The 21866-nt window shown below is 38.3% G+C and overlaps 1 protein-coding gene across 1 annotated transcript in view; it reads right to left on the bottom strand.

Moving 5' to 3' along the window:
* The window catches only part of LOC102780475 (protocadherin-15-like), a 213590-nt gene that overhangs the window by 105713 nt on the left and 86011 nt on the right, over positions 1-21866 (bottom strand). The window contains exons 13-19 of the mRNA XM_087844645.1: positions 19672-19806; positions 16817-16966; positions 16566-16657; positions 15951-16052; positions 7496-7628; positions 7229-7308; positions 3368-3461 (exon numbers count right to left, since the gene is read on the bottom strand). Of these exons, the coding sequence (XP_087700771.1) occupies positions 3368-3461; positions 7229-7308; positions 7496-7628; positions 15951-16052; positions 16566-16657; positions 16817-16966; positions 19672-19806 (786 nt within the window). The remainder of the gene's footprint in view (positions 1-3367; positions 3462-7228; positions 7309-7495; positions 7629-15950; positions 16053-16565; positions 16658-16816; positions 16967-19671; positions 19807-21866) is intronic.

Below are 21866 nucleotides of genomic sequence, written 5' to 3'. Positions count from 1 at the left end.
GTGACTGCAAGGCAACGTAAATGCATTATAATATGTCACACATCATTTAGGTTTTTTGGATGTAAACTATGTTGTTGTCATGAAAATAAAATAATATGATACTTTTATAAGGTTTTCTTTTACATACAGTAAATGCTACAAATGGGTCATTTTAGCACATTAGTAGGCGGTTGCTAGGCAACATGATGACATTATAATGTGCAATAAAGGTAAGAATCTTCAGGAGCCTGAGATGTACTTGTGTGTACTACAGATCATATAGGAGGCATTTTCACACAGACAGTATGACACCTCGCAATTATTTTACTTGCCCCAAAGTTACATCTGCGCGGAAAAGAAGACGACATGCTGGATGTGAGAAGAATGAGCACGTTGTTAGTTTCTCGTCTTTTCTTGGGATTTAAAAGTCTGACCTTGTCTGTTCCATACACATAATAATTAAGTCTTCACATTCATTAACGTAGCAGCGCTAATCCACACAGGATTTATTTACTAATGCAATGACACAGTCCAACGCGGGCCATTTGCTGACAGTTTCTATGGCATCCCTCAATGCACACCGTCCTTACAGTAAAGCTGGTTTACTGCACCAACTTGTAGGGTCCTCAGTCTGTGGCAGCATGATGGATTCACTGGCCAAATAGCCAATTAGGCACTTTGTAGCCTGACACTCTCACAACAGGACATTTAATAATATGGGACACAAACGTGTGCGTGTGTATGTGCGCCCATATGAAGACAACCCAAGGCCTTCCAGGTGATTCTGATTAATGGGCCTGTATAAGGCAACTACACTCCAATCTCCTCTTCTCCTTTTTTCCCCATTTCTTTCTTTCCTTGTCTTCCTTTCAGTTTCTCCCTGTAGCTGATATCATTCCCCTCTTGTATACCCTCTCTTTCTCTCTCCATTCACAATCCTATACTCTTTTACTCTCACTCAAAACATAATGGAGTGTCAAGCAGACAAATGTCCAAACTACTTTTATCCATTTTCTGACTTCTGGACCCTTGGGATACAAAGATAATACACTAATTGCCAAGGTCCAGAGAGCAATAGACTAACTACATGGCTGCATGAGCAAGAGTCTGTGTAATATCACTTTAGCAGAAAAGCACCGTTAGGGCAGCACCAGCACAATGAGTACCTCTCGCTCCCACTTGCCGTTTCCCTCCATATTCCATAATAAAAAAGGTCACAGCATTATAATCAGCATTCTGTCCACAGTGGGATCTTAAACTTTACCTTTTGTTTTAATTGATGTGTGTGTGTGTACCTGTTTAAACATATTTGTGAGGACCAAAATCTGGCATGCCACTATACTTTTGAGGACCAACAGTCTCTTGTCGGGACCAAATGCCAGAACTCATGAATCTGAGGGCATTTTGAGGCTCAAAATGTGGTTTTAGGCTTAGAGATACAATTAGGTTATGGTTATGGTTAAGGTAGGGGGCTAAGGAAAGCATTTTATCAATTCAATATCCTCACTAAGATGTGAAAACGAGTGTTAGTGTGTGTGTGCATGTGTGTGGTTTGGAGGGGGGGATTGCAACACTGGTGGATTGCAGAGTGGAGAGGAGCAGAGAAGCAGAGGGGGAGGAACAAGAGAAAGGAAGTGGGGCTCGTCTGATTTTCATGAGAGAGCAACTGAATATGAGAAAATTGAGAAAATGTTAAAAAAGCACCAAGAAAAATGCAAAATAGCCCTTGTTGTTAAATAAACATTAAATAAGAAGGGTTTTGCCATTCAGTATTTTTGGGTATTCATTCAGGTTCCCTTAATAAGATGTAGAAAGGCAAGATGAAAATCCTGCCATCATACAGACGGTGATGGTGCAGCTTTCATTTAAAATCATTTTACGCAATACCTCCACAGAGACAATGACAGTGTTGCTGAATTGTGTACATAAATAGTTAACAAATAAGAAAACAAAGACAAGAAGAAACTGCAAGGTTAATGCCAGGCTTCTGTCTCACGTCTGCACAGCTAAACGTTCGTGGTGTGAAGAAAGTCAGATTATCGGGGAAAAAAACACACCTTCTATCTACCATCAGAAAAGTATGTGAGGGAGTTTAAGTGAAGCGTTTGAGGTCAATGCAAATGTCAAAAAGAATTCATCTTCTTTCAGCTTGATCATAAAGTCTGACAGTGAAAGAAGGATGTTAAGCAGTAAGGTTTCTAACACCCAAACATCACCGGTATGTGCAACTAATTGCCTGTGTTGATTAACTTACATTTAACCTCCTAAGACCCGAACTCTTCCATGGCATGCATTTTTAATTTCTCTTTGATATTTGAGCATATTGGGACCTGATGAATGTAAAAACAAAGAATTACCAGATTTTTTTTTTTAAATCTAATTTTTGTTTCTAAGAAAAACGAGGGCGACATATGAGGATATTCATTTAAAATTGTGATAGAACAGTAGCAGTATGTTGTTGTTTTTTTACCAGGCTATTTGTATACAGTGCTTCTGCTGTAAAGAGAGGTCAAAAAAAGCACAATTTGTGATTCAGTAAGAACGACCTACTTTCTATGAAAAGTGTCGTGCGGAAGGTACTTGCGACATAGCAGTTCAAATTGAATGCCTCATGCTTCGGGCCTCCTAAAAAGTTGTCAGACAAAGCAAACACAAACCAGCTAGAAGAGGAACTTAACAGCAAACAGTTAGCATTCTGTTGCCCTCGTTGGTTTCAAGCATATTTTAAGTTGGACCCTGTGTTCTCTTTGCATTCTGTTATGCCTTTCAAATACTCACCATCATTGCAAATTGGCTTTCAGTAAGAATGAAATGAAATGATATTACTGGGACTGTGTGCTTAGAAGGGCTTTTGGATGCCAATGTAACCGAAAAGCACAAAAGCTTTCTACCAACACCAAAACATCAAGTTCTTTGGATGGTGTTACTAAAGAGTATCAGTGTGAAAAAACATAGGCAGCGTGTGGACACACCATCGTAGTGTTTGAATCATACTAACAATGTGGTTTAATACAGTTAGTATATATAAAAAGCTCTCGGCGGCCAGCTAAAACACATTATTCTGCCTTACCTGGCATATAGGCCATTTTATTCTATTAACATTTTTTGAGCCTGCGGGCTCAATAAATGTAGACATTCATTTCTTTACAGTCAGTTGCTATAAATAGATTTTAGCTTTTTGTTATTATTACTGCGACTAAATGACAGGTAATTAAAACAATTCTAATAGCCCTCTTTCTCAGATAACACCACATCTGTTGTTTGTGGAGCTTCATTGTGAAGGATGGAGAATTCTCTCCTGGAGCTCCTCACTTCTCCTCTGGGGGTTTTGAGACAACTCGAGTAAAGCAATAAGTAAATATCCATATGACACAGAGGAGTTTCTTACTCCTTCTGGGTGTCCGTCTGAGGCTGTCACCACCAGGGTGTAATAATCCAGAGTCTCCCTGTCCAGAGGTTTGTCCAGAACCAAATAGCCTGAACTGGAGAGAGAACAAAACACACAGAGTTCTTGTTAACCCTTCAGGCAAAAGAACAGGAAAAATAAAAAGATGATGAAAGACTGTGCAAACCATGGTGAAACTGCATACTGTAGTTTAGTAAAAAAGATTAAAAAAAGAGTTTAAATTCAAAAAGTCTTGAATGACCTTTTAATTTAACCCTAGTGATATATATACATGTAACTGCATTAAAACTTTAACTCCCACAAGTGTATTTTTTTCTGTGAATATGGGTATTTAAGTAATGCAGAGTGTGCCTCCTACTCACTTAACTGGTCAAGGGTGATGTCTTGACCTGTTTTTCTTATCATGAATTAACACAAAACTAGAAAGGTGAAAGACCAGCATCTTGAATTTTTATGTCTGAGTAAAAATGATCAGATCATCTGCTTCTGTGCAACTTGTCTGAATATTCTGATCAATCAAAACCAGGAAAAATGTTTGATTTTAGCCTTGGTTGACTTTTTTTTTTTTCCAGTAATGATTTAGATAATGACTGAAGTGTTTTTAATTTGAACCTCTTAAATGTGTTAGAAACCATCTGAACGGTCGTGTGTATCAGGTGTGCGTGTGCTGATGCACGGGAAAATTTGTGTGTCTGTGTGCGCAGAAGAGTTGCCCTCAGAGAAAAAGATGTAGAGCTTTTTTTCTAATAAAAAGCAGTCCATGTTTAAATGTGTAGGTTCGCTCACACACAGTCTAGTTTTCTTATATGAACAACGCATTTTCTTCATAAATCTCCAGTGTACATAAATTCCTATATGTAAGAGAATACAAAGACCTCGCATACACTTCAAACCTAAAGCCTAGATATGTTTTAAAATCAATTATTATAATCAGTAGTAACAGTAATAGTAATATTTAAAGTAAAAATAGGACGGCAACCTCCTTGCAACCAACTATTTGCCTGACTTTGAGCAACCCTCGATCTCTGGTTTAATGTGATTTTCTGTGTAGACAGCAACAGATTTGCAGTTTTCATCCTTTTATCACAGTGAATCACTGCACCAAAGATGCTCTGAAGATTGCATCTGCCTGCAAATGCTCTCAGATCTGGTCCCTGTCTTTGAAGCAACTATTTCAAAATGCATGGTTTCCAATTACTGTTTTCCTTGTGTACCTGCATTAGTTGGTGATTGTAAATTGGCCATAGGTTTGATGTCCAGGGTATACCCTGCCTCTTGAGGTAGGGCAAAAAGGCTCCAATCCCCAGTGAAAATGGATGGACAAATCCTAAAATATACATGTAGGAGTGCCTATATCCATCCACAGCTAAAGCACAGAGTGAAAATCAGACTTGTTCTTGATGATTCAGATTTACAAATGAGGCTTTATAAATCAGACAAAATGAACGCGCATGCACATTTCTGCTATACAGAGGGTTTTTTTTCTTCATCTGGCTCCTGTTTGGTTATCCTCCTAAAGTGCACTTAAGCTGCACTCCTAAAACCACGCAAAAAAAATTAAAAGGGGAAAAAAAAAATCACTCCCTCCCACGCCACCATAAGTTATATGTTATATTATACTTGCACAGTGGGAAAAGAACAACTGGTCGCTTCTTCCCATGGAGCCATAATAATGAAAACAGAGCTGAGACACTGAAATACCTGGCATGCATTGGAAGATTTTACCATGTCAGAAACAACCCACCAAATATCCCCAGAATGCAGAAATGAAAAGTCTTTGCTTAATTTTATTTTGTACTGCGAAAATCTTCTAAGCAATCAGCTCCTTTCCTCACACTTATTTTGTGATTTTAATTCATCATGTCACTCTTGCTGGTGATCTCTAATACTAACATTTTGCTCTTCATTTTTCCCTCCATGCCCTCTTCTCTTATCTTCTTTTCCAACCACTCATTCTCCCCCCCCCCCCCCCCCCCCCCCCAATCTGTATAATTCTGCACCAGCTGGGGTTGTTCTTTCACAATACAACCCTCCAGAAATTTAGACAGGATCTTACCCCCAGCTTCAGAAATGCATTTTTTATGAGAAATAAATGAATAAATACAACAAAAGCCCTCAGAGTCTGTCTTTGAATGTGGTGAATGTGTGCTTGTATGAGTGAATGTGTGTGTATGTGTGTGTCTTTGCAAGAGCCGTGGTGACGTCCAAGACCTGTATGATCAATTTTTATAAGGAAGCATATTCCCTCATTACATTACTGATTACGAGCAAATGGATTCGTATACAGTTTTATGAATTTGGGTTAATCAGAATACAGACAAATTCTCAGAGATAGAGATTAGAGTTATATTTAATTACATTTTTGTTTTAATTCAAAGTTTGCATTAATTAATGTGAAAGTTAGAAGCATCAAGGAATATTCCATGAGGCACGGAGTTTAAATAATCTGTCTGTACATGCATTATGTTTTTATATTGGCTGTGTACACAGTGTGATCTGATGGAATTGACACACAGCCAAGGCTTTTCTGTTCTGGGAATTTAATGCCTCATTTTCACATTTAGGGCAAAAGGGCAAAAAAGAAAAAATAAAATATGTCAGTGTAGTGTGAGGAGGGGAAAAGCTTCTTTTAATTTCAAAAAGTCAAGTCAGTTTATATATGTAGAGCATTTGTGGTGCAGATGTTCAGATGTTGAGTAACGTGGTTTAAAGAAACGCTTGGAGCTGAGTTAGAGTTTTGTGAGAGGATCATATTGCCAGCTGTTGATTAGCTTACAAGCATTTCACTTTTAAAAGAAGTTACAAGGGAAACAATAAATTTTTACTGTGGTACTGTAAATCCGCACCAGTGCTGATTATCTAGACACAGCTGTTCAACAAAGGCTTCTGCTTGAGTATCAAAACACCACATGGACAAGCCACAACTGCAGTGTACAGAAATAGAACAGGTAGTATGTGGTTACCTGTCCCAGAAAAACTCTTAAAATGAACAAATATACATTTTATATAAATACATTGGTAGAAATTTGGACTGCATTTGAACATTGGGGCCATGTTTCCCCTCCAATGGATATTATGATTACAGCCTTGATTCACATTTATTTTCTTTGTTTACTTAACTTAAAGTCTTGATGTAAAGAAATAGGTCAAGAAAAATGTCCAATCTCAATGATGTGGGTTTTGTATCTACTTCTACGTTACATTCAAAATGTCAAGCAAGGTGTGTTAGAAATGTAACCACTAACCATGTTATGTTGACTAGTCAGCAATACTGGTTGTGTGACATTCATAAGATCAAGTGACCCAATCACAGTGGCCGAGAGGCTGGTAACCTCTGGAAACCACTTTTCACTAGGGAAAATGTGCATTTTCCAACCAGTTAGAAACATTTTCTTGAGATTGCAATGTTACCCTTTTTCAAGTTGTACTGCTATTGGTCTCCGAGTTAGTGTTTGTAAAAAAAACAAGACTAACTATATGTAATGTACTAGCAACCAAATCCATTGTGAGAGTTTGTAACCTCCAGGAACAACTGCTAAAGCTTAAGGGAACAGACGTTTGACCCCAGGAACCAGTTCTTGTATCAAATCTAGTCAAACAGTGACCGTGTGCACGACATCTCCTGAGAAACCTCAATAGTGTGTCTATCGATACAGCTATCACGCACCTACATGCAATACTGACAGCACACTTCGTCACATAATATGACATTTTTGAACATTTATTTTATAATATGCATTCAAATGTTGTCAAAATTAACTTCAGCACAAGCTAGAACTTTTATTTCTACATAGAGAGTAAAGATCTGAACCCACGCTGAACTGGAATTGTGGGCCTACTTACTTTTGTTGTAGTGCAAAATGTTCCTGGATGTCTCCGCTTTGGATTTTGTAGGTTATGGGGTCCCTCTCCCGATCCACTGCCTTAAAAGTAAGCAGAGACAGGCACCAACATAAACATATATGCTTTCTCCTTTTAGGTATGTAATATACTCAGTTCTAGTACTTTGGAAAGCACTAATGCACCATGGCATCTGAATGTAAATTAAACACTATCCTAAAAGCCCAATAAGTACTGTGACTGTGTAATAGTTGGTATGACAGCATGTACCTGCAGATTAAGAAGTGTAGCCCCAGTCCTCATAGCTTCACTGATCTCCAAGTTGTATTGTTGCCGCGGAAAACGAGGAGGGCTCTGGTTGTTTGGTGGCAAAACTTCAATATAGACTGTAGTAATGGATGACCTAAAGGGAGAAAGAGAAAAAGAGAGGGTGAAAAGGCAAAGAAAAAAAAGGGGGTTAGGCGACTAAGACAGACAGCGAGTGTGAAGAGAAGCATCCTATAACAGGATAAGAAATAGCAGAGGAATGTTAGGAGGGAAAGCTAGAGGATACTAAGGGGAAAGCAGTGTTGGGGAAGGTGAATGGCCCATTATTTAAGTTAAGAGTGGCTGGCCAGTGTTTGTTTCTTTGCACTTCATGCTGAGTTTGATCAATAAGAGCATGAAGTCAACAGTGTAAGTGACAAAGAAACTGGATAGTACTTTATTACAAGGTCTCTAATGCAGTGTTTGAGGTTTCTATTGCGACTTGTTCAAACCCGAGTGAATGTTTCAATGATTCATTTATAAAGAACATGGGTGATGTTACATTAGGAGAAAAGACTTCTTTAATTATAATAAAAGTATTTCTACACTATACACACACACACACACACACACACACACAGTTACACAGTGTTCACTGTAGAGGCTGTATTGTACAATTCTTTATTGTGCCCTTTATTATCAAGTATTATAAAGTATAATATGCTGTGCAGAAGTTTGTCCTTCAGGTATTTTAACCTCTCCTTTAGCTTTAGTCTGCAAGGTGTTCAACGCATATAAACTATTAGCAAAATTGCGAAGGCCAAAAAGTGAGTTTTTCTATCCAACAGTTGCAGAATGCATGACTTGTAGGCTTTTGCTCTGGTACTTATTTGTCTCAGTATGTAATACAATAGTATATTGCCTAATTGCTAGTTTGGCACACCTTCAAACAAATCATGAGTAGCTGCTTCAGTTAAATCCAAATATAGCCAGCTGCCTAACAGGCTGCTGTTTTTTCCTAACTAGTGGTGCTACGGCTAACGCTAATCCTGAAATGTGCTATGAGAAAAGTACACCAGCTGTTCTTCAACAGAGAGAAATAATTTACCTCAGTTTGAAGAAAACGATAATGTTTAATAATTTTTGTATGAAAATACCACTATTCCATTTGTTACGGATTCAAAATATTGGAGATGGATACAAGAGGAAAAAACACAATAACAACACTGGTCCGGCCGGGTTGAGTCAAACGATGATTTTAATGTACACGCGTGGGAGATGGACACTGTACGCAGACAGCATCAGATCTCAAAATGGTGGAGCATTGATCGAACTCTTATAGCCTCTAGTGGCCCCCACCTAATCATAAGAGCCTAAACATTCACATTCTTTCTCTCACACAGCGCCTAAGCTACGACCTTGGCTCCCTGTTTATCTGCTCCTGCTGAGATGGGGCAGTATGCTCTGTTCTCTTCTAATCAGACAAATAAGGCGATGACTTTCTGCGAACAGTATTTCTTATAACTCAGCAGTATAATGCATCACAAAACAATATCATTCATTCACAATAAATCAGCAGTCTAATGTAATGCAAATCAGTTTAACAAATGTAATAGTTATCACCTTCTTCTAATTCAGGAGAATAATGCAAACTAAAACTACATAATAATTCACAATCTTTAATTAGGGGTATAACATGGCATAAGGTAATATTATAATCACACACACTGAAAGTAATAATAATAATAATAATAATTTTAAGTTTGTTTATTTAGGCCGTCAGTTAATGCTCTTAGAAAGAAAACCAAAATAAGTGAAAATTTATATCAGCAAAAACTTCAAAACGAGGAATTCAAAACCAGGCACGAAAATTGCAGTCTTTGCATCCCTAATGTAAACCAATTCAATTAAACCTAACTAAACTTCAACTAACCCTGCATTAGAAGACATAAAACTATAATATAAGAATCGATATCATTCTACATACCAAGAAAAGCAGATGGAAATGAATTCAATTAAGCCACACATTCAGTAAACAGTATTAAATAAACTAAATGTGGAAATGTGATTAAAATGGATGATGGAATTATAATGCCTGAATAATGTTTTTAAAAGCAAAAGTTCCCAGAAACAAGTCTAAGAAATGAAAAATGGTGATAAAATGTGGATTTTTATTTTTTTTGCTTAATCAGCATAACACTTATTCCAAATCAACATGTCACTGTAATGACCTAAAATTGACTGCTTATTTATGGCACTAAAAACAGCTTGTTGTATTTTTTTGGTATTACAGTACTCACTGGGGTGTGCTACACGATTATAGATAATTTAGTTAATTTTGCAGTGATTCTTAACATATTCTCCCCAAATACTAACATCCACAAGAGCTTAGGGAGACTATAGTAATGACTGCAGCGCAGGGACAAAATTCCTTTCTTCTTATATATTACCCATCACCCATAAAATAACAATGTGAGATGTACTTTATGTTTTATTTGTATCTTTTTTTCATGGTTTCATTAGAAATTAGTTTACTGTATATCCAGATTTGCTGAAGACGAATGTAAAGTAGTAGGTTGTTTAAACACTTGCATGAAGCACGATAATGTTTAAACAAGGTGTTATAAGTTTTAGTACATCAACAGCCATCTAATGCAAATAGTCAAAGCATCTTATTGCAAACACAGGTCCCAAAACTCATTATATAAAATCACCACGGCTATTTGAAGTCCATTTAAGAATGGATAGTTTTCATCTGCACTGTGTGAGCTACCACTAACCAAACCATCAGTGGGTCAGTAAGCTTTGCGCATTTTATTTTATTAGAATTAATTTCTTATTAGTGTTGTGGCCCACAGCGGCAGACGGAAGATCGTTTGGATTAAATTGCAAAAACAAGTGCCACCACAGTCTTAAATACTAACCCTACATTAACAGGTTTGAAAAGCTTTATTACACCCATTTCCTGCTTTTAACATCAAGCTCAACCGATCATGAATTTAAGAGAAAAAGAAACTGGAGGCATTTTGCTTGTGTTTCTACTTGGTGAGAGTGCTGAGTTTCAGCAAGGGGAGAAGCGAGAGATTAACTCCGCTCAAACTGGATCATCGATTGAAAACGCCAAAGAAACCCGGGTCTAAACAATAGTCCACAAAATCTGTTTATACTCACAACTATAAATAAATAAAGAACTACATGAAGGCTGGAAAATGTAAGCCACCAGAGAGACTGAGAGCCAGCATTTTATTAGCACAATTCAGGCATTATTGATGAAAACCGATTGACTGCAGATGATTCAGACATGGTTTATACTGTAACTGAGACTTATTTCGCCTTCAAGTTTGGCATCCTAGAATTCGGTCACAGATATGGTTGTATATGAATGCTTCTCCTTGCAGGCACACAAACACAAAACCACAATCTGTTCTTTTAATCACCTACCTTATGTTCTTTGCCACAAATTAAAAGAGAAGGCAGATGTTTAATCTCGAGAACAATGGTCTGAACACAAATTTATAAGCGACTGACCACGCTTAAGCTTCGAGTCATCATTTAGATTGATGGGAAACACAAATAACCCGTTTAGACTTTTAAAGTTTAAAGTCCAACAAATCATTATTGAATTAAGTGTCAAGCTATATATTTAATGTTTTTGGCATTAAATGGCAGTTCTAAACAAAAACAGGGACTCCTGTTTAACATTTAGGCTACCCTGAACACATTTGTTCACAACTATGATCAAATTAGCATCAGGTTCCTGTAGACAATGTAGAATGGACTGACTACTTGTTATTTTCAATGCAAGCCAGCAATACAAACCACAAACCTCTCCCTAACCCTTTCCACTGTTCAATGAGAATGTGTGGCACATGAAATGTAATTAAGACTCAAAGTTTTCCAAAGCTTCAATACCCAATGCATTCATATTTGCACCTATACAGACCATGATGATGAATTTCAGATCATCAAACTAATTTCAATATTAGAAAAAGACAACCCGAGTAAATACAAAATGTCGTTTTTAAATCATTTTATTTATAGTGACAAATTATGGAAACCTACCTGACCCTTTGTAAAAAAGTAACCCCAAGCTGATAAACAGCTGACAAACAAAGTCATTGACATCTATCATTCTTGAAGGGGATAACCCAAAGGCGTGCCATTATCTACAAATGGAGAAAACTTGGAACAGTGACGAACCTACCTTAAAAATTCCCTCAAATCACATTAACGACCCACTCAGGAGGTCACAAAAGGCCCCAGAATGATATCTACAGAACAAACAAGCTGCTTTGCAGATTCAGGCCCTGGATAACTTGTTGTAATTGATGGAATCTGCACTCAAAAATTGAAAGTTTTGGAGTGCCCTAGTTAATGCCCAGACTTAAATCAGATTGAGATGCTGACCTTAAACAGGCCTTTCATGAAAATCATCCAATGTGGTTGAATATAAATAATTCGGCAAAGAAGACTGGGCTACAATTCCTCACCAGTGATGTGAGAGACTCATTAGCAGTTATTGCATATGGCTTGATTGTAGTTCTTGCTGCCAAGTGAGGCACAACCAGTTATTAGGTCAGGCAGGTTTGGATAATCTTTTTTTTTTTAATTAATGAAGTGCATTTCATATTTACTCTGGTTATCTTTGTCTAACATGAAAATTGTTTCATGATCTGAAACTGACGATCTTCTTGGTGTTTGTCCTAGTATAGTATTAATCTTGACTTAAACAGGTAACCTCCAGGGCTGGAAAACCAGAAGCAGAAGTGTCAAAAACTACTGTTTCTTAAAGCTGGCTTCAAATGTCTCCATAGAAAAGTTAAGAGCATTAAAAAAACATTGCAGCCCGGTAGATATAGTCTTGACCTCCCTTTTCATGCTAACTGCATGGGGCTGAATTTTTAAATGCTTACCTGACTGAATTGCTAAAAGCCAAGGATAATCTTTGACTAAAAGGCAATTAATAGTGGTGGTTATAGCTGTTGGCTTTTTTCACCTCAGCTAATTAAAATGACTGAACTGGACCTTTTGATTGTGTATATGGCGTTGGTGCCTTTTGAAGCGAATTAATTTATCAGCTAAATGTAAGAAAACCGCATACACATCACATTCAAAGGTCTCTGCTCCAGTTTCAGTGAGTGAATTTTTAGTTTTTTTTTCCATCTTACTTAGCACTGATTAGCAAATATTGATGTCTGGGTGATGCACATATACAGTCAATGCACCTTGTTAACTAAGTTTGCTAGCTGTAGTTGATAAGTCACATCGCTTGTGCTCCCTTTCATAATTCACTACATGACATGTAAGGTACAGTAAAAATGATCTATTTTTTGCAAATTCACTTTTTATCTAACATCTTCATCTGTGTTATCTTCTCTCTCTCTCGTGGTGATTTAGTTCATTATTAAAAGTTCCAGACGCCTAACGCGATACTTTAAAAATGCTCCCTTTTGTTTTTGTTAGCTGCCATCATAATGAGGACGCAGCTCATTCATAGTTTTAACAAATCAGGTACTGTAGCACAGAGAGATATTGATTTGTCATGCAGGTTACATTTTCAGCTGAGATAAACGGGGGTCTGGGGAAATTTGGGGACAATCTCCATGCCAATCACTGGAACCACCTCAATCTGCAGAAGTTCACATTCTATATTGATTTGGCAGCTTCATGGCTAGAAGGATAAAAAAGGATTCTAGTTTTGGAATGACTGAGAAATATTGCTCCAGAAAGGCAATGTGGCATGCAAGCCATACATTATTCTTGCTCTACACATTAGATATTATCAGTCTTGCTGAATTAATGTATTAGAGTTGGTAGGTTGATTCAGAGTAAATGTGAGGGCAGTAAGCAAGCCAGAAAATGCAAAAAACTTTAATGCTTTATAAAGTACATGAACTTTGGAAGCTTGAGATGAAAGGCATTGTGCGTTTTATTTTTTAAATTATTTACATTTACATTAGCTTCTCAAAATGCAATCAGAACTGAGAGAAATGTAACTACTGTTTGACGTTAATAGTAAAACACAAAGCACAAGGGCACAACAGTGTCTGATATCCAGAGGTAACCCATGTGGTCGGGATATTTCTGATGTTTCTGTCTGGTCAATTTAACATTGTGAATACGTGTTATGGCAGTAACCTCTATGATTTATTGTCTAAATAAAAATTAAGTTACTTCATCCAATCAGCGCAATTTCTCCAATGCATAGCAACCAAAATCACGAAACGGCCAACTGCAATTTAGGAAATGTATTCTTAAATAATTTCTTTACGCTAAAACCAAGCAAAGGTTGCGTTACAATTATGTAACATGTCTGTGACAGGTCAGGCTAATAAGACGCGAGCTAAAGTTAATTTCTTGCTTCCAACTGTTTTGGAAGTCTTTCTTCTGAGTTTATTACATACCGTACCTTCAGTATGAGACAAAATGAGAGAACTGTGTGTATTCAAGCACGTGGCACAATACATTTTTTGCCATTTATATGAAATTTCTCAATTGATCTGTCTGAGATGCAGGTTTCCCAGAGTCACAGTTGAAATCTTTAGTTAAAAATTCACAAGCTACAGTTTAATATTTGCATTGAAGTGTTCATTTCCCAAACTACATGTACGATATTACCTCTAATCAAAATGTCAACTATCAAAATACAACCTCTTTATTAATGAAGCTCTAACCTTATACATCATAAGTGAGGTGAGCTGCACGGTATTCTCAAATCTTGCCCAAGCACCAGCACATACGTTTGCATACATAATAGTGCATGAGTACAGTGCGTTATTCTGTCAGAGCTGTGGGAATATCTGAATGAAATTTAGGCGCAGATACTTTATTTGGAGTGACACTACTGATGCTGCACACTGCTTATCATATGCAAAAACGTTCATTTTACACCTTACAGCATTTTAACCACGTCTCAGGGGAGCTGATTGAATACAAGTGCATTTTGTCAGGTTTCTAAAGAGAGCAGAAGTCTCAACCTGTGCCCACTGACAGTTCAAATTAAATGTCCAAGTATTCAATCACATCCTCAAATGTATTTTATAATCAGAAATTCAGATATATCTCCCACTGACCTGCTCAACTTACATCAATTTAAAAAGACTGACTTCCTGTTATAGCAGCCTGCCTAACAAGTGATAACCACCTGGGTATTGCCCTGTTCTTTTTCCTCAAGCGGTGTGTAAAGGAAAAAAAAAGTCTTGATTAAATGTTTCCCCATGTTTGCACCCAAGTGTTGCTTTTGTTCTGTGCTTCTCATTTGTAAAGCAGGGACTCGGCTTGTTTGTCCTTTCTACAAGGACGCACAGTGTTAATTTGTCCTTTTGCTGCGTTATTCCCAAGTGCAGAATACAAAGAACAACACCCATCGAGTATCAGAAAGCTGTGTGGTGATGTAGATCAGCGAGTATGACTTTTGTTTTCACTGATGCCAATTACTCCGATGCTTTTGTGCAATCTTCTTTATGGTGTTCCTCTATCTGATGATATACAACAAGACAAGAAAACAAACAAAAAAACCAAAACTAAGTGGAACACAAAAAGAAGGATGACATACATCAAAAAGTCTAAGCGTAACTGTTATACACAAAAGCTCATGGCTTGCTCCCAGTGAGTCTCTTTTGTTTCTTGCGTCGAGTTGCAGTATGGAGCGGCACAAAACGCTCAAAAAATCAAACTCTCCGAGAGTGCACCTGCTACATCAATGTGTGTTCCAGTGGGTGAGTGGTTCAATGGTTGGATTTGCTTCTGTTCTCAAATATTGTACGGTAACTGCTTGAAGCTAAAATTTCACATCTCTGCCAGACTATAGCTACGCAAATCAATACTTACAAAGAGTTTAAAATGTATTAGGAGCAGCTGCCTTTTCCATTTAATAAAGCTGGTTGGAGAACGGCAGGGAATTGTGATTTGCTTAAAGTTATGGTCCTTACTGATTCAATTAATGATGTAGAGATGCAGAGCAGAAAACATTTTAAAAGCCGTGTTACCAAGTCTGTCCGTACCCCTCGAAGGCAACAGACCACAGTGCACTATATTTGCTTTCTACCTCTCTCTGTGGTATTTCAGATGCCACGTATGTCAGTAGTTGTTAAAATCGTTCCTTTTTGGAGTCAGAGACAGTATAATTTTCTTTCTGCTCTCAAGAAGAGGGTGTCTTGAGGCACCCAATTATTCTGCCTTGTTTCTTCCCCCCCTCACACTCACACTATCCATTTTCTTGTTTCAGACTCCTTTTCAGCTCTATTCCGATTTAAAACTATAATTTATGATATATATATTTCTAAGAATGAAAACAACTCATCTGAAAATGGCGAACAGAAAGAGTAACAGGAGAGGGGTAACAAAGTGGGAAGCGACAGACAGAGATGTGCCGTGTCTGACCATGAGTGTGGACGCTCCGGAAATCTGATGACCTTTCGAGTTTCATCACCAGACAGAAAGAAAATACCCGGCGAATCACAAAGTGAGAAACCCCTACCTTCGGTGGGGTTCAGGCCCATTGTCCATGGCTTCTACGGTCAACGCATAGCTCTGCCCAACACTTAGCTCCACGCCTGGTGCCACAGTGATGATCCCACTGCTGTGGAAATAGTTACGTTTATCTGATTATAAATACTTATCACACTTTCATAGTGGATTTTCTAACTTTACCTGAGCTATACAAGAAAACCACCAACATAACTTCCATTATGCTATTATTTCTAACATGCATAGTTTGCAAAAGCCTGACAATTTAGCCACTACATTTATTTGTATTCTCGATCCAATGTCTAAACCACTTATACCAAGCAACATCTTAGGCAGGAGTTCTATCCACTGCAATGCTCTGTTGGTTTCCTGGCAACCTTAAGGCCACAATAAATCCCAAGTGACTCATTGTCATTGTTAGGCCTATACATATTTTATTTATTTCCGCATAGATTGGTGCGGGCGAGAGGTTTCACCTTTTTAGAGCCTTTATGTTTAGCTGAGCGATTAATGGTTACTGCTAGAGATTTCAGTCTTCTCAAAATTACAACAAAATAGCAAACAAGCATATTCCCTCAATGCTAAAGAGTAAATAAAACAAAAACAATGCCACTCATCAATTTACCTGTTGCCTATGACAAAGTGTCCTTGGTGACCAGCCAAAATCCGATACGTGATGAGACCATTTTGACCTGCATCGGAGTCAAATGCTGACAGCTAGGAAAAGACGCACACACACACACACACATACACACAAATGTGATTCATGTCCAAACACTCATCAACATGCTCCAAGAAAAACTTTAACGAATCATGCTGCTAAAGCTGCCACAGACTAGATGTGTTATTAACCTGTATGTGTTCGACAGTGTGTACCTGTAACACGGCTTCTCCAGGCATCATGTCGATAAACAGGTTCACATTATAGGAAACATTAGGAAAGGTTGGAGTGTTGTCATTAGCATCCAACACTGTTATGGCCACGGTAACTGCAGTGCTCTCCTGGACACCGTCTGATGCTACGAGCTGAGACAAAGGCAGAAAAAGGAACAGTGTTAACAAAGCAAAGAGCCAAAGTGTTCCTTCTTTTAAAAAAAAAACACAGTCTTGATTTTGAGAGGCTTGCTGATGAGAAGGCGGGTGGACTATGCACTAAATCTGTGCTTGACATCTTGATTTTCCTTAACTTTGTATTTCTCTTTAAAAAAATTACAGTGTAGGATTCTTTTGATAACAAGAATAATAATAACGTTATTTTAAAATGACGTTACTTCATTAGTTTTATCTTGAAATACTGAGTTGGACCCCCTTTTTTTGTCTTAAGTACAGTTCATTGCACAGAATCACCAAGGTGTTGGAAATATTAAGCATAGACTTTGGTCATTGAGGTGATAGCATCACACGGTTGCTCCAGATCTTTGGGTTCCACCACAACCCAAAGGTGACTGTGGAGGGCACAGTGAACCCATTATCATGTTCAAGAAACCAGTTTGAAATCATCTGAGCTTTGTGACACGGAATATACGTTAAAATATCGGTACACCGTGGTCATAGAGGGATGGACGTGATCAGCAACAAAACTCAGGTGTTTAAACTACGCTCAGTTGGTGCTATTGGGTGCAAAATTCTGCTGGGGAAAAAAAAAAAATCTCCCACACTACTACACCACCCCCACCAGCGTGAACCGTTGATACAAGGCAGGATGGATCCATGCTGTTTATGCCATATACCCTAAGCCAAATTGGATGAGTTGTAGCCTCAGTGTCTTGTCCCTAACTGAAAGGAGTGACACCTGGAGTGGTCTACGTCTGCTGTAGACACTGTGCTTCAAAATTTAGCATTTAACAGAAGTTTGCAAAATACTCAATTTTCATTTCTATTCTATTCCATTTGGATGCTGTCTGATTAGAAATATGCATTAACAAACAAAGAGATGTAGCCAATAAAGAGAGTGTAGTTACAAGATGCTTCACAGTATTGTCATTAATGAATGACAAAATCTGTATACAGAAAGGAAAAAGAAGACAATAGAGTAGAGCCTGTTCTTTATTATTGTGTTTTGCACCCTGCCACTTTAAAACATCAATGTTTGTGGCTTCATAGGTACAAACATGAAAAAAGCTCAACTTCACCAACCAATTTCTGAAAACATGAGAGAAATGTCAAAAACTGATTGTCGTTCAAGTCGTACGAGCTCGATTAACTTAGATAAAATTAATCACGTTAAGTATGTTGTTTCTATTTAAATCAACTTTAATGTCACAAGCGTGTTTTTAGTCTCCCCTGTCCTTCAGTTCATGCTCTGAGATGTTCAAAACATTCAAATGTCAATTCACATCCATGACAAATTTTGTTTATGACCGTGCCTGGTTTCATCTTTTTTTCCCCAATGTCCCTCCACTCGCCCATGAATGAGTCAGTAGCAGAAAAATTCAAGCGAAAATGTGCATTTCAGCCATGTTTTAGAAATCATTCAAAGCGAATATCGGCAGGAATGAAGTTTCTTCGCTGATACCAATCTTCTCCACAAGCTCATCTGCCAAGAAGCTGATTCACTCCTTCAAATGAAAATCACCCACCATTTCTCATATCTCTCTCTGCCTTGAGTTTAATTTCTCCTCCAAGGCTTTCATGATGATTACTGTACACCTCTGCCTTTAAATCAATACACCAGGCCTTCTGCTTTTTCCATCTTTAACTCCCAAATTGCTGAATACACACTCAAGGACACACAGGGCCACATACAGTCCCACACGTGCACGCACGCACGCACACACACACACACACACACACACACACACACTGCCAGAGTTACCAGCCTGAGCTTGTCAGATAACAGCTGCTGTGTGAAGTAACAATGCAGTACATCATATACTGAGGTACATTTTGATACTCTGCTTGACATTGGGCAGCTTACATGCGCCCTACCAATGAAGAAGCTGCTGGATTAGATTCCACTGATAAATTTAAAAAAAAAAAAAAAAAAAACAGGGAGAAGAGGGGAACATGAAGAAAACGTACCAGGTAGACAGACAGAAGCAGACAAAATACGGAAAGATGTGGACACAGAAGGACTGTAATCACTGTAATTAGTCTTGTTTGCTACATTCATTTCTACAGTAAGCAACAAAGGCATTAATTACTAGTGACAGTATAATAATTAATACTGTCATTTCAAACTTATTTTTTAGAAGCACTGTTAGGACAGAAAATCAAATCAACTTTTAAAAACATATGAAGGTTGAAGAAATTCCTTCCATGTTTGCCCTTTTCCTTCGCCTTCTCGTGATTTTTGTACTTCAGGCCTCTATATCCGCCTCCCTCCACAGTAGGTCTGTTGTTTGTGTTCTCTGTAACCTCCCGCTCTCTTCTTTCTAATCTGCTTTTTTTTGTGTGTGTGCTTCACCTGTACTCACATCCTCTGCATTTTCTCCACTCCTCACTTTATCTCGCTTCTCTCGCCTTACTGCTAAAATGGCTTAAAGTCGGGCTCAAGCATAGGTTAAGAAACCCGAGCATATTTTTATTTTTCTCCATATTCTCTGGTGTCATTTTGTTTCCGTTTTTCACTTCTTTTCGTCAGATTTTTTTGTTTGTTTTTCCCAAGACCCCTGCTTTTATCTGACTTTGAAGGGGAGTTATTCAAATGCATTCAGACACTTATCTATCGCTTTTCCCCTCACATGCAAACACTTTGTGTAGTGCACACAGACATCAAGCCCATAGAGTACCGTGAATGTGTAGGAGTCTTGTGTCTCTCTGTCGACCGGCTGCACCAGAGTGAGGTATCTTTTGATTCCAGTAGCAGATACAGAGAAAACATGAGAATAGCTGTCCAGTGAGAATTGAAGCTGCGGATCCCGTGTCTGTTGAAGAGAGACATAGCAACATTACAACATTTAACTTTTTGTTTTTACCCTTAAATCCTCTGCTGGGGGATCGCTTGCACTCAGATACCATTCACTCATGTCTCACTTTCATCTACATTAATTACTATACATGCAAACCTGTAGTGAAGCTACACTGGATTGGTTAAAAAAATACACAGAATTTCTGGCCAAGATGATAATTGATGGGCAAAAGTAGGCAAGAGCCAGCTGTCGAACTGTGTTTCTTTGAAATAATTATATATACATTACAAAGCTGAATATATCAGTGGCAAAACACAGTGAATCCACACGCTTCATAAGCAAAACAGCTGTGAACAAAGAAGTGCTTGGACAAGAGATGGTTAAGAATACGAATGAAAAACATCCCTTGTGTTTTCTTGACATAACAAATTCTCAGAAGAGGGCTCAATCGGTGTGTGTCTGTGTGCTGTACTCAGTGATGGAGAGGCAATCCTCATCCAAGCCCTCCTCTGACATTACCTACACAGTCATCTCTTCTGTGTTTGTGTGTGTGTGTGTGTGTGTGTCTGTATGTGTGTGTATGTGCGCATGAGGGAGAGAGAGAGAGAGAGGGGAGCTCTCATTCCAGATAAGGCTGGCTCAGCAGGGTGGGGGTGGGGGGGGAGCTGATAATACTGTCGATGTAGCCGGTGTGGATATTGAGTCATAAATAAGCATGCACGTACACACAGCAGCACAGTTACAGGCGCACACAGATACTCGCATTTGTATGCACACACACATAAATAAAAGTGATGGATGTCACATAAAAGCAATTAGGACTAATCATCATTGTTGGTGCTTAATGCTGGAGGAAAGGCCAGGGTTAGCAATATTAAAAATAACTCAATGTATATCACTTGACACACACATACACAGTCCCGGGAACACACACAAATGCACACATTATCCTCTCTAAGCCCATTCCAAGCTGTTGGGGTCTTTTAGAAAGCAGCGAACCAAAGCTTGTTTTTGTCAAAATGCCTATGCTACATCTTAAACAAACTAAGCTCTTGGGAATGCATCGGTGATAACAATGTTGCAGCACTGTAAATATCTTACATTACCGAGAGGCAATTTAAGAGGGAAATGGTTTTACTATCCAGATTCAGAGGGAAATTAGATAGGGCACTTCACACACTGCAAGCAAGGCACAAAGCCGAGATTCGGCAGAGCTTGAAAGAGGGCGGCGAAAACGGACACTTGAATAGACCAATCCCTCATTTCTGTATGGTATGATTAAATACTGTCACCATGCTTCTAGCTTTGTTTACATGATGGTTTCATTTTGTTTCTAGGCAAGAGCTGGTTTATTTACATGAGAGCAGGATTTTATATCAGTAAGGTAAAGAGATCCAAAGTGCTTCTAACAGCTGACCAGAAGATAGACCCATGCCCTCATCGTTTAGTCATAGCTTTGGTAGGCCTGTCAAGATCTAGATTTTGCGATATGTTCTCCATAGCCCCGCTAGCAGCAAGGCATCTAAAGGTAATATACACTCACCAGACACTTTATTAGTACAACTTGCTAGTACAGTGCCAAAGTCTATTTTTCCTTTTAGGACTTCCTTACTTCTTTGAGCTGGAAACATTTCTTTGAGAGTTCAGTGCATATTGACATGTTAGAATCATTCACATTCATATTCTCTCGTGCTCTACTGGGTTGAGATCCGACGACCGTAAAGGCCATTTGAATACGGCGAGCTCATTGCCATGTTCAAAAAAACATTCACCAAGTTGAGCTGTTTGATATGACGAGTAAAACTGTTGGAAGCAGCCATCAGAAGATTGGTCACTGGGTCATGAAGGGCTAGACATGGTCTGTAACAATCCTCAGGTAGGTTGTGGCATTTAAATGATGCACAGTGGGATGTGCCATGAAAATATACCACCACTAGGGATGGGTATTGATAAGATTTTCACGATTCCGATTCCATTTTCGATTCTGTTTAACGATTCGATTCTTTATCGATTCTCTTATCGATTATTTTTTTTTAAAAAAAAGGAGAACACTAAGGTCAATAAGCTTAGATCTT

Source organism: Neolamprologus brichardi, chromosome 8 (assembly GCF_056152115.1).
Source record: "Neolamprologus brichardi isolate AB-2024 chromosome 8, ASM5615211v1, whole genome shotgun sequence".
NCBI classification, from domain to species: Eukaryota; Metazoa; Chordata; class Actinopteri; order Cichliformes; family Cichlidae; genus Neolamprologus; species Neolamprologus brichardi.
Note: the sequence above shows the minus strand (reverse complement) of the source record. Positions and strands in the feature narration are given on the sequence as shown.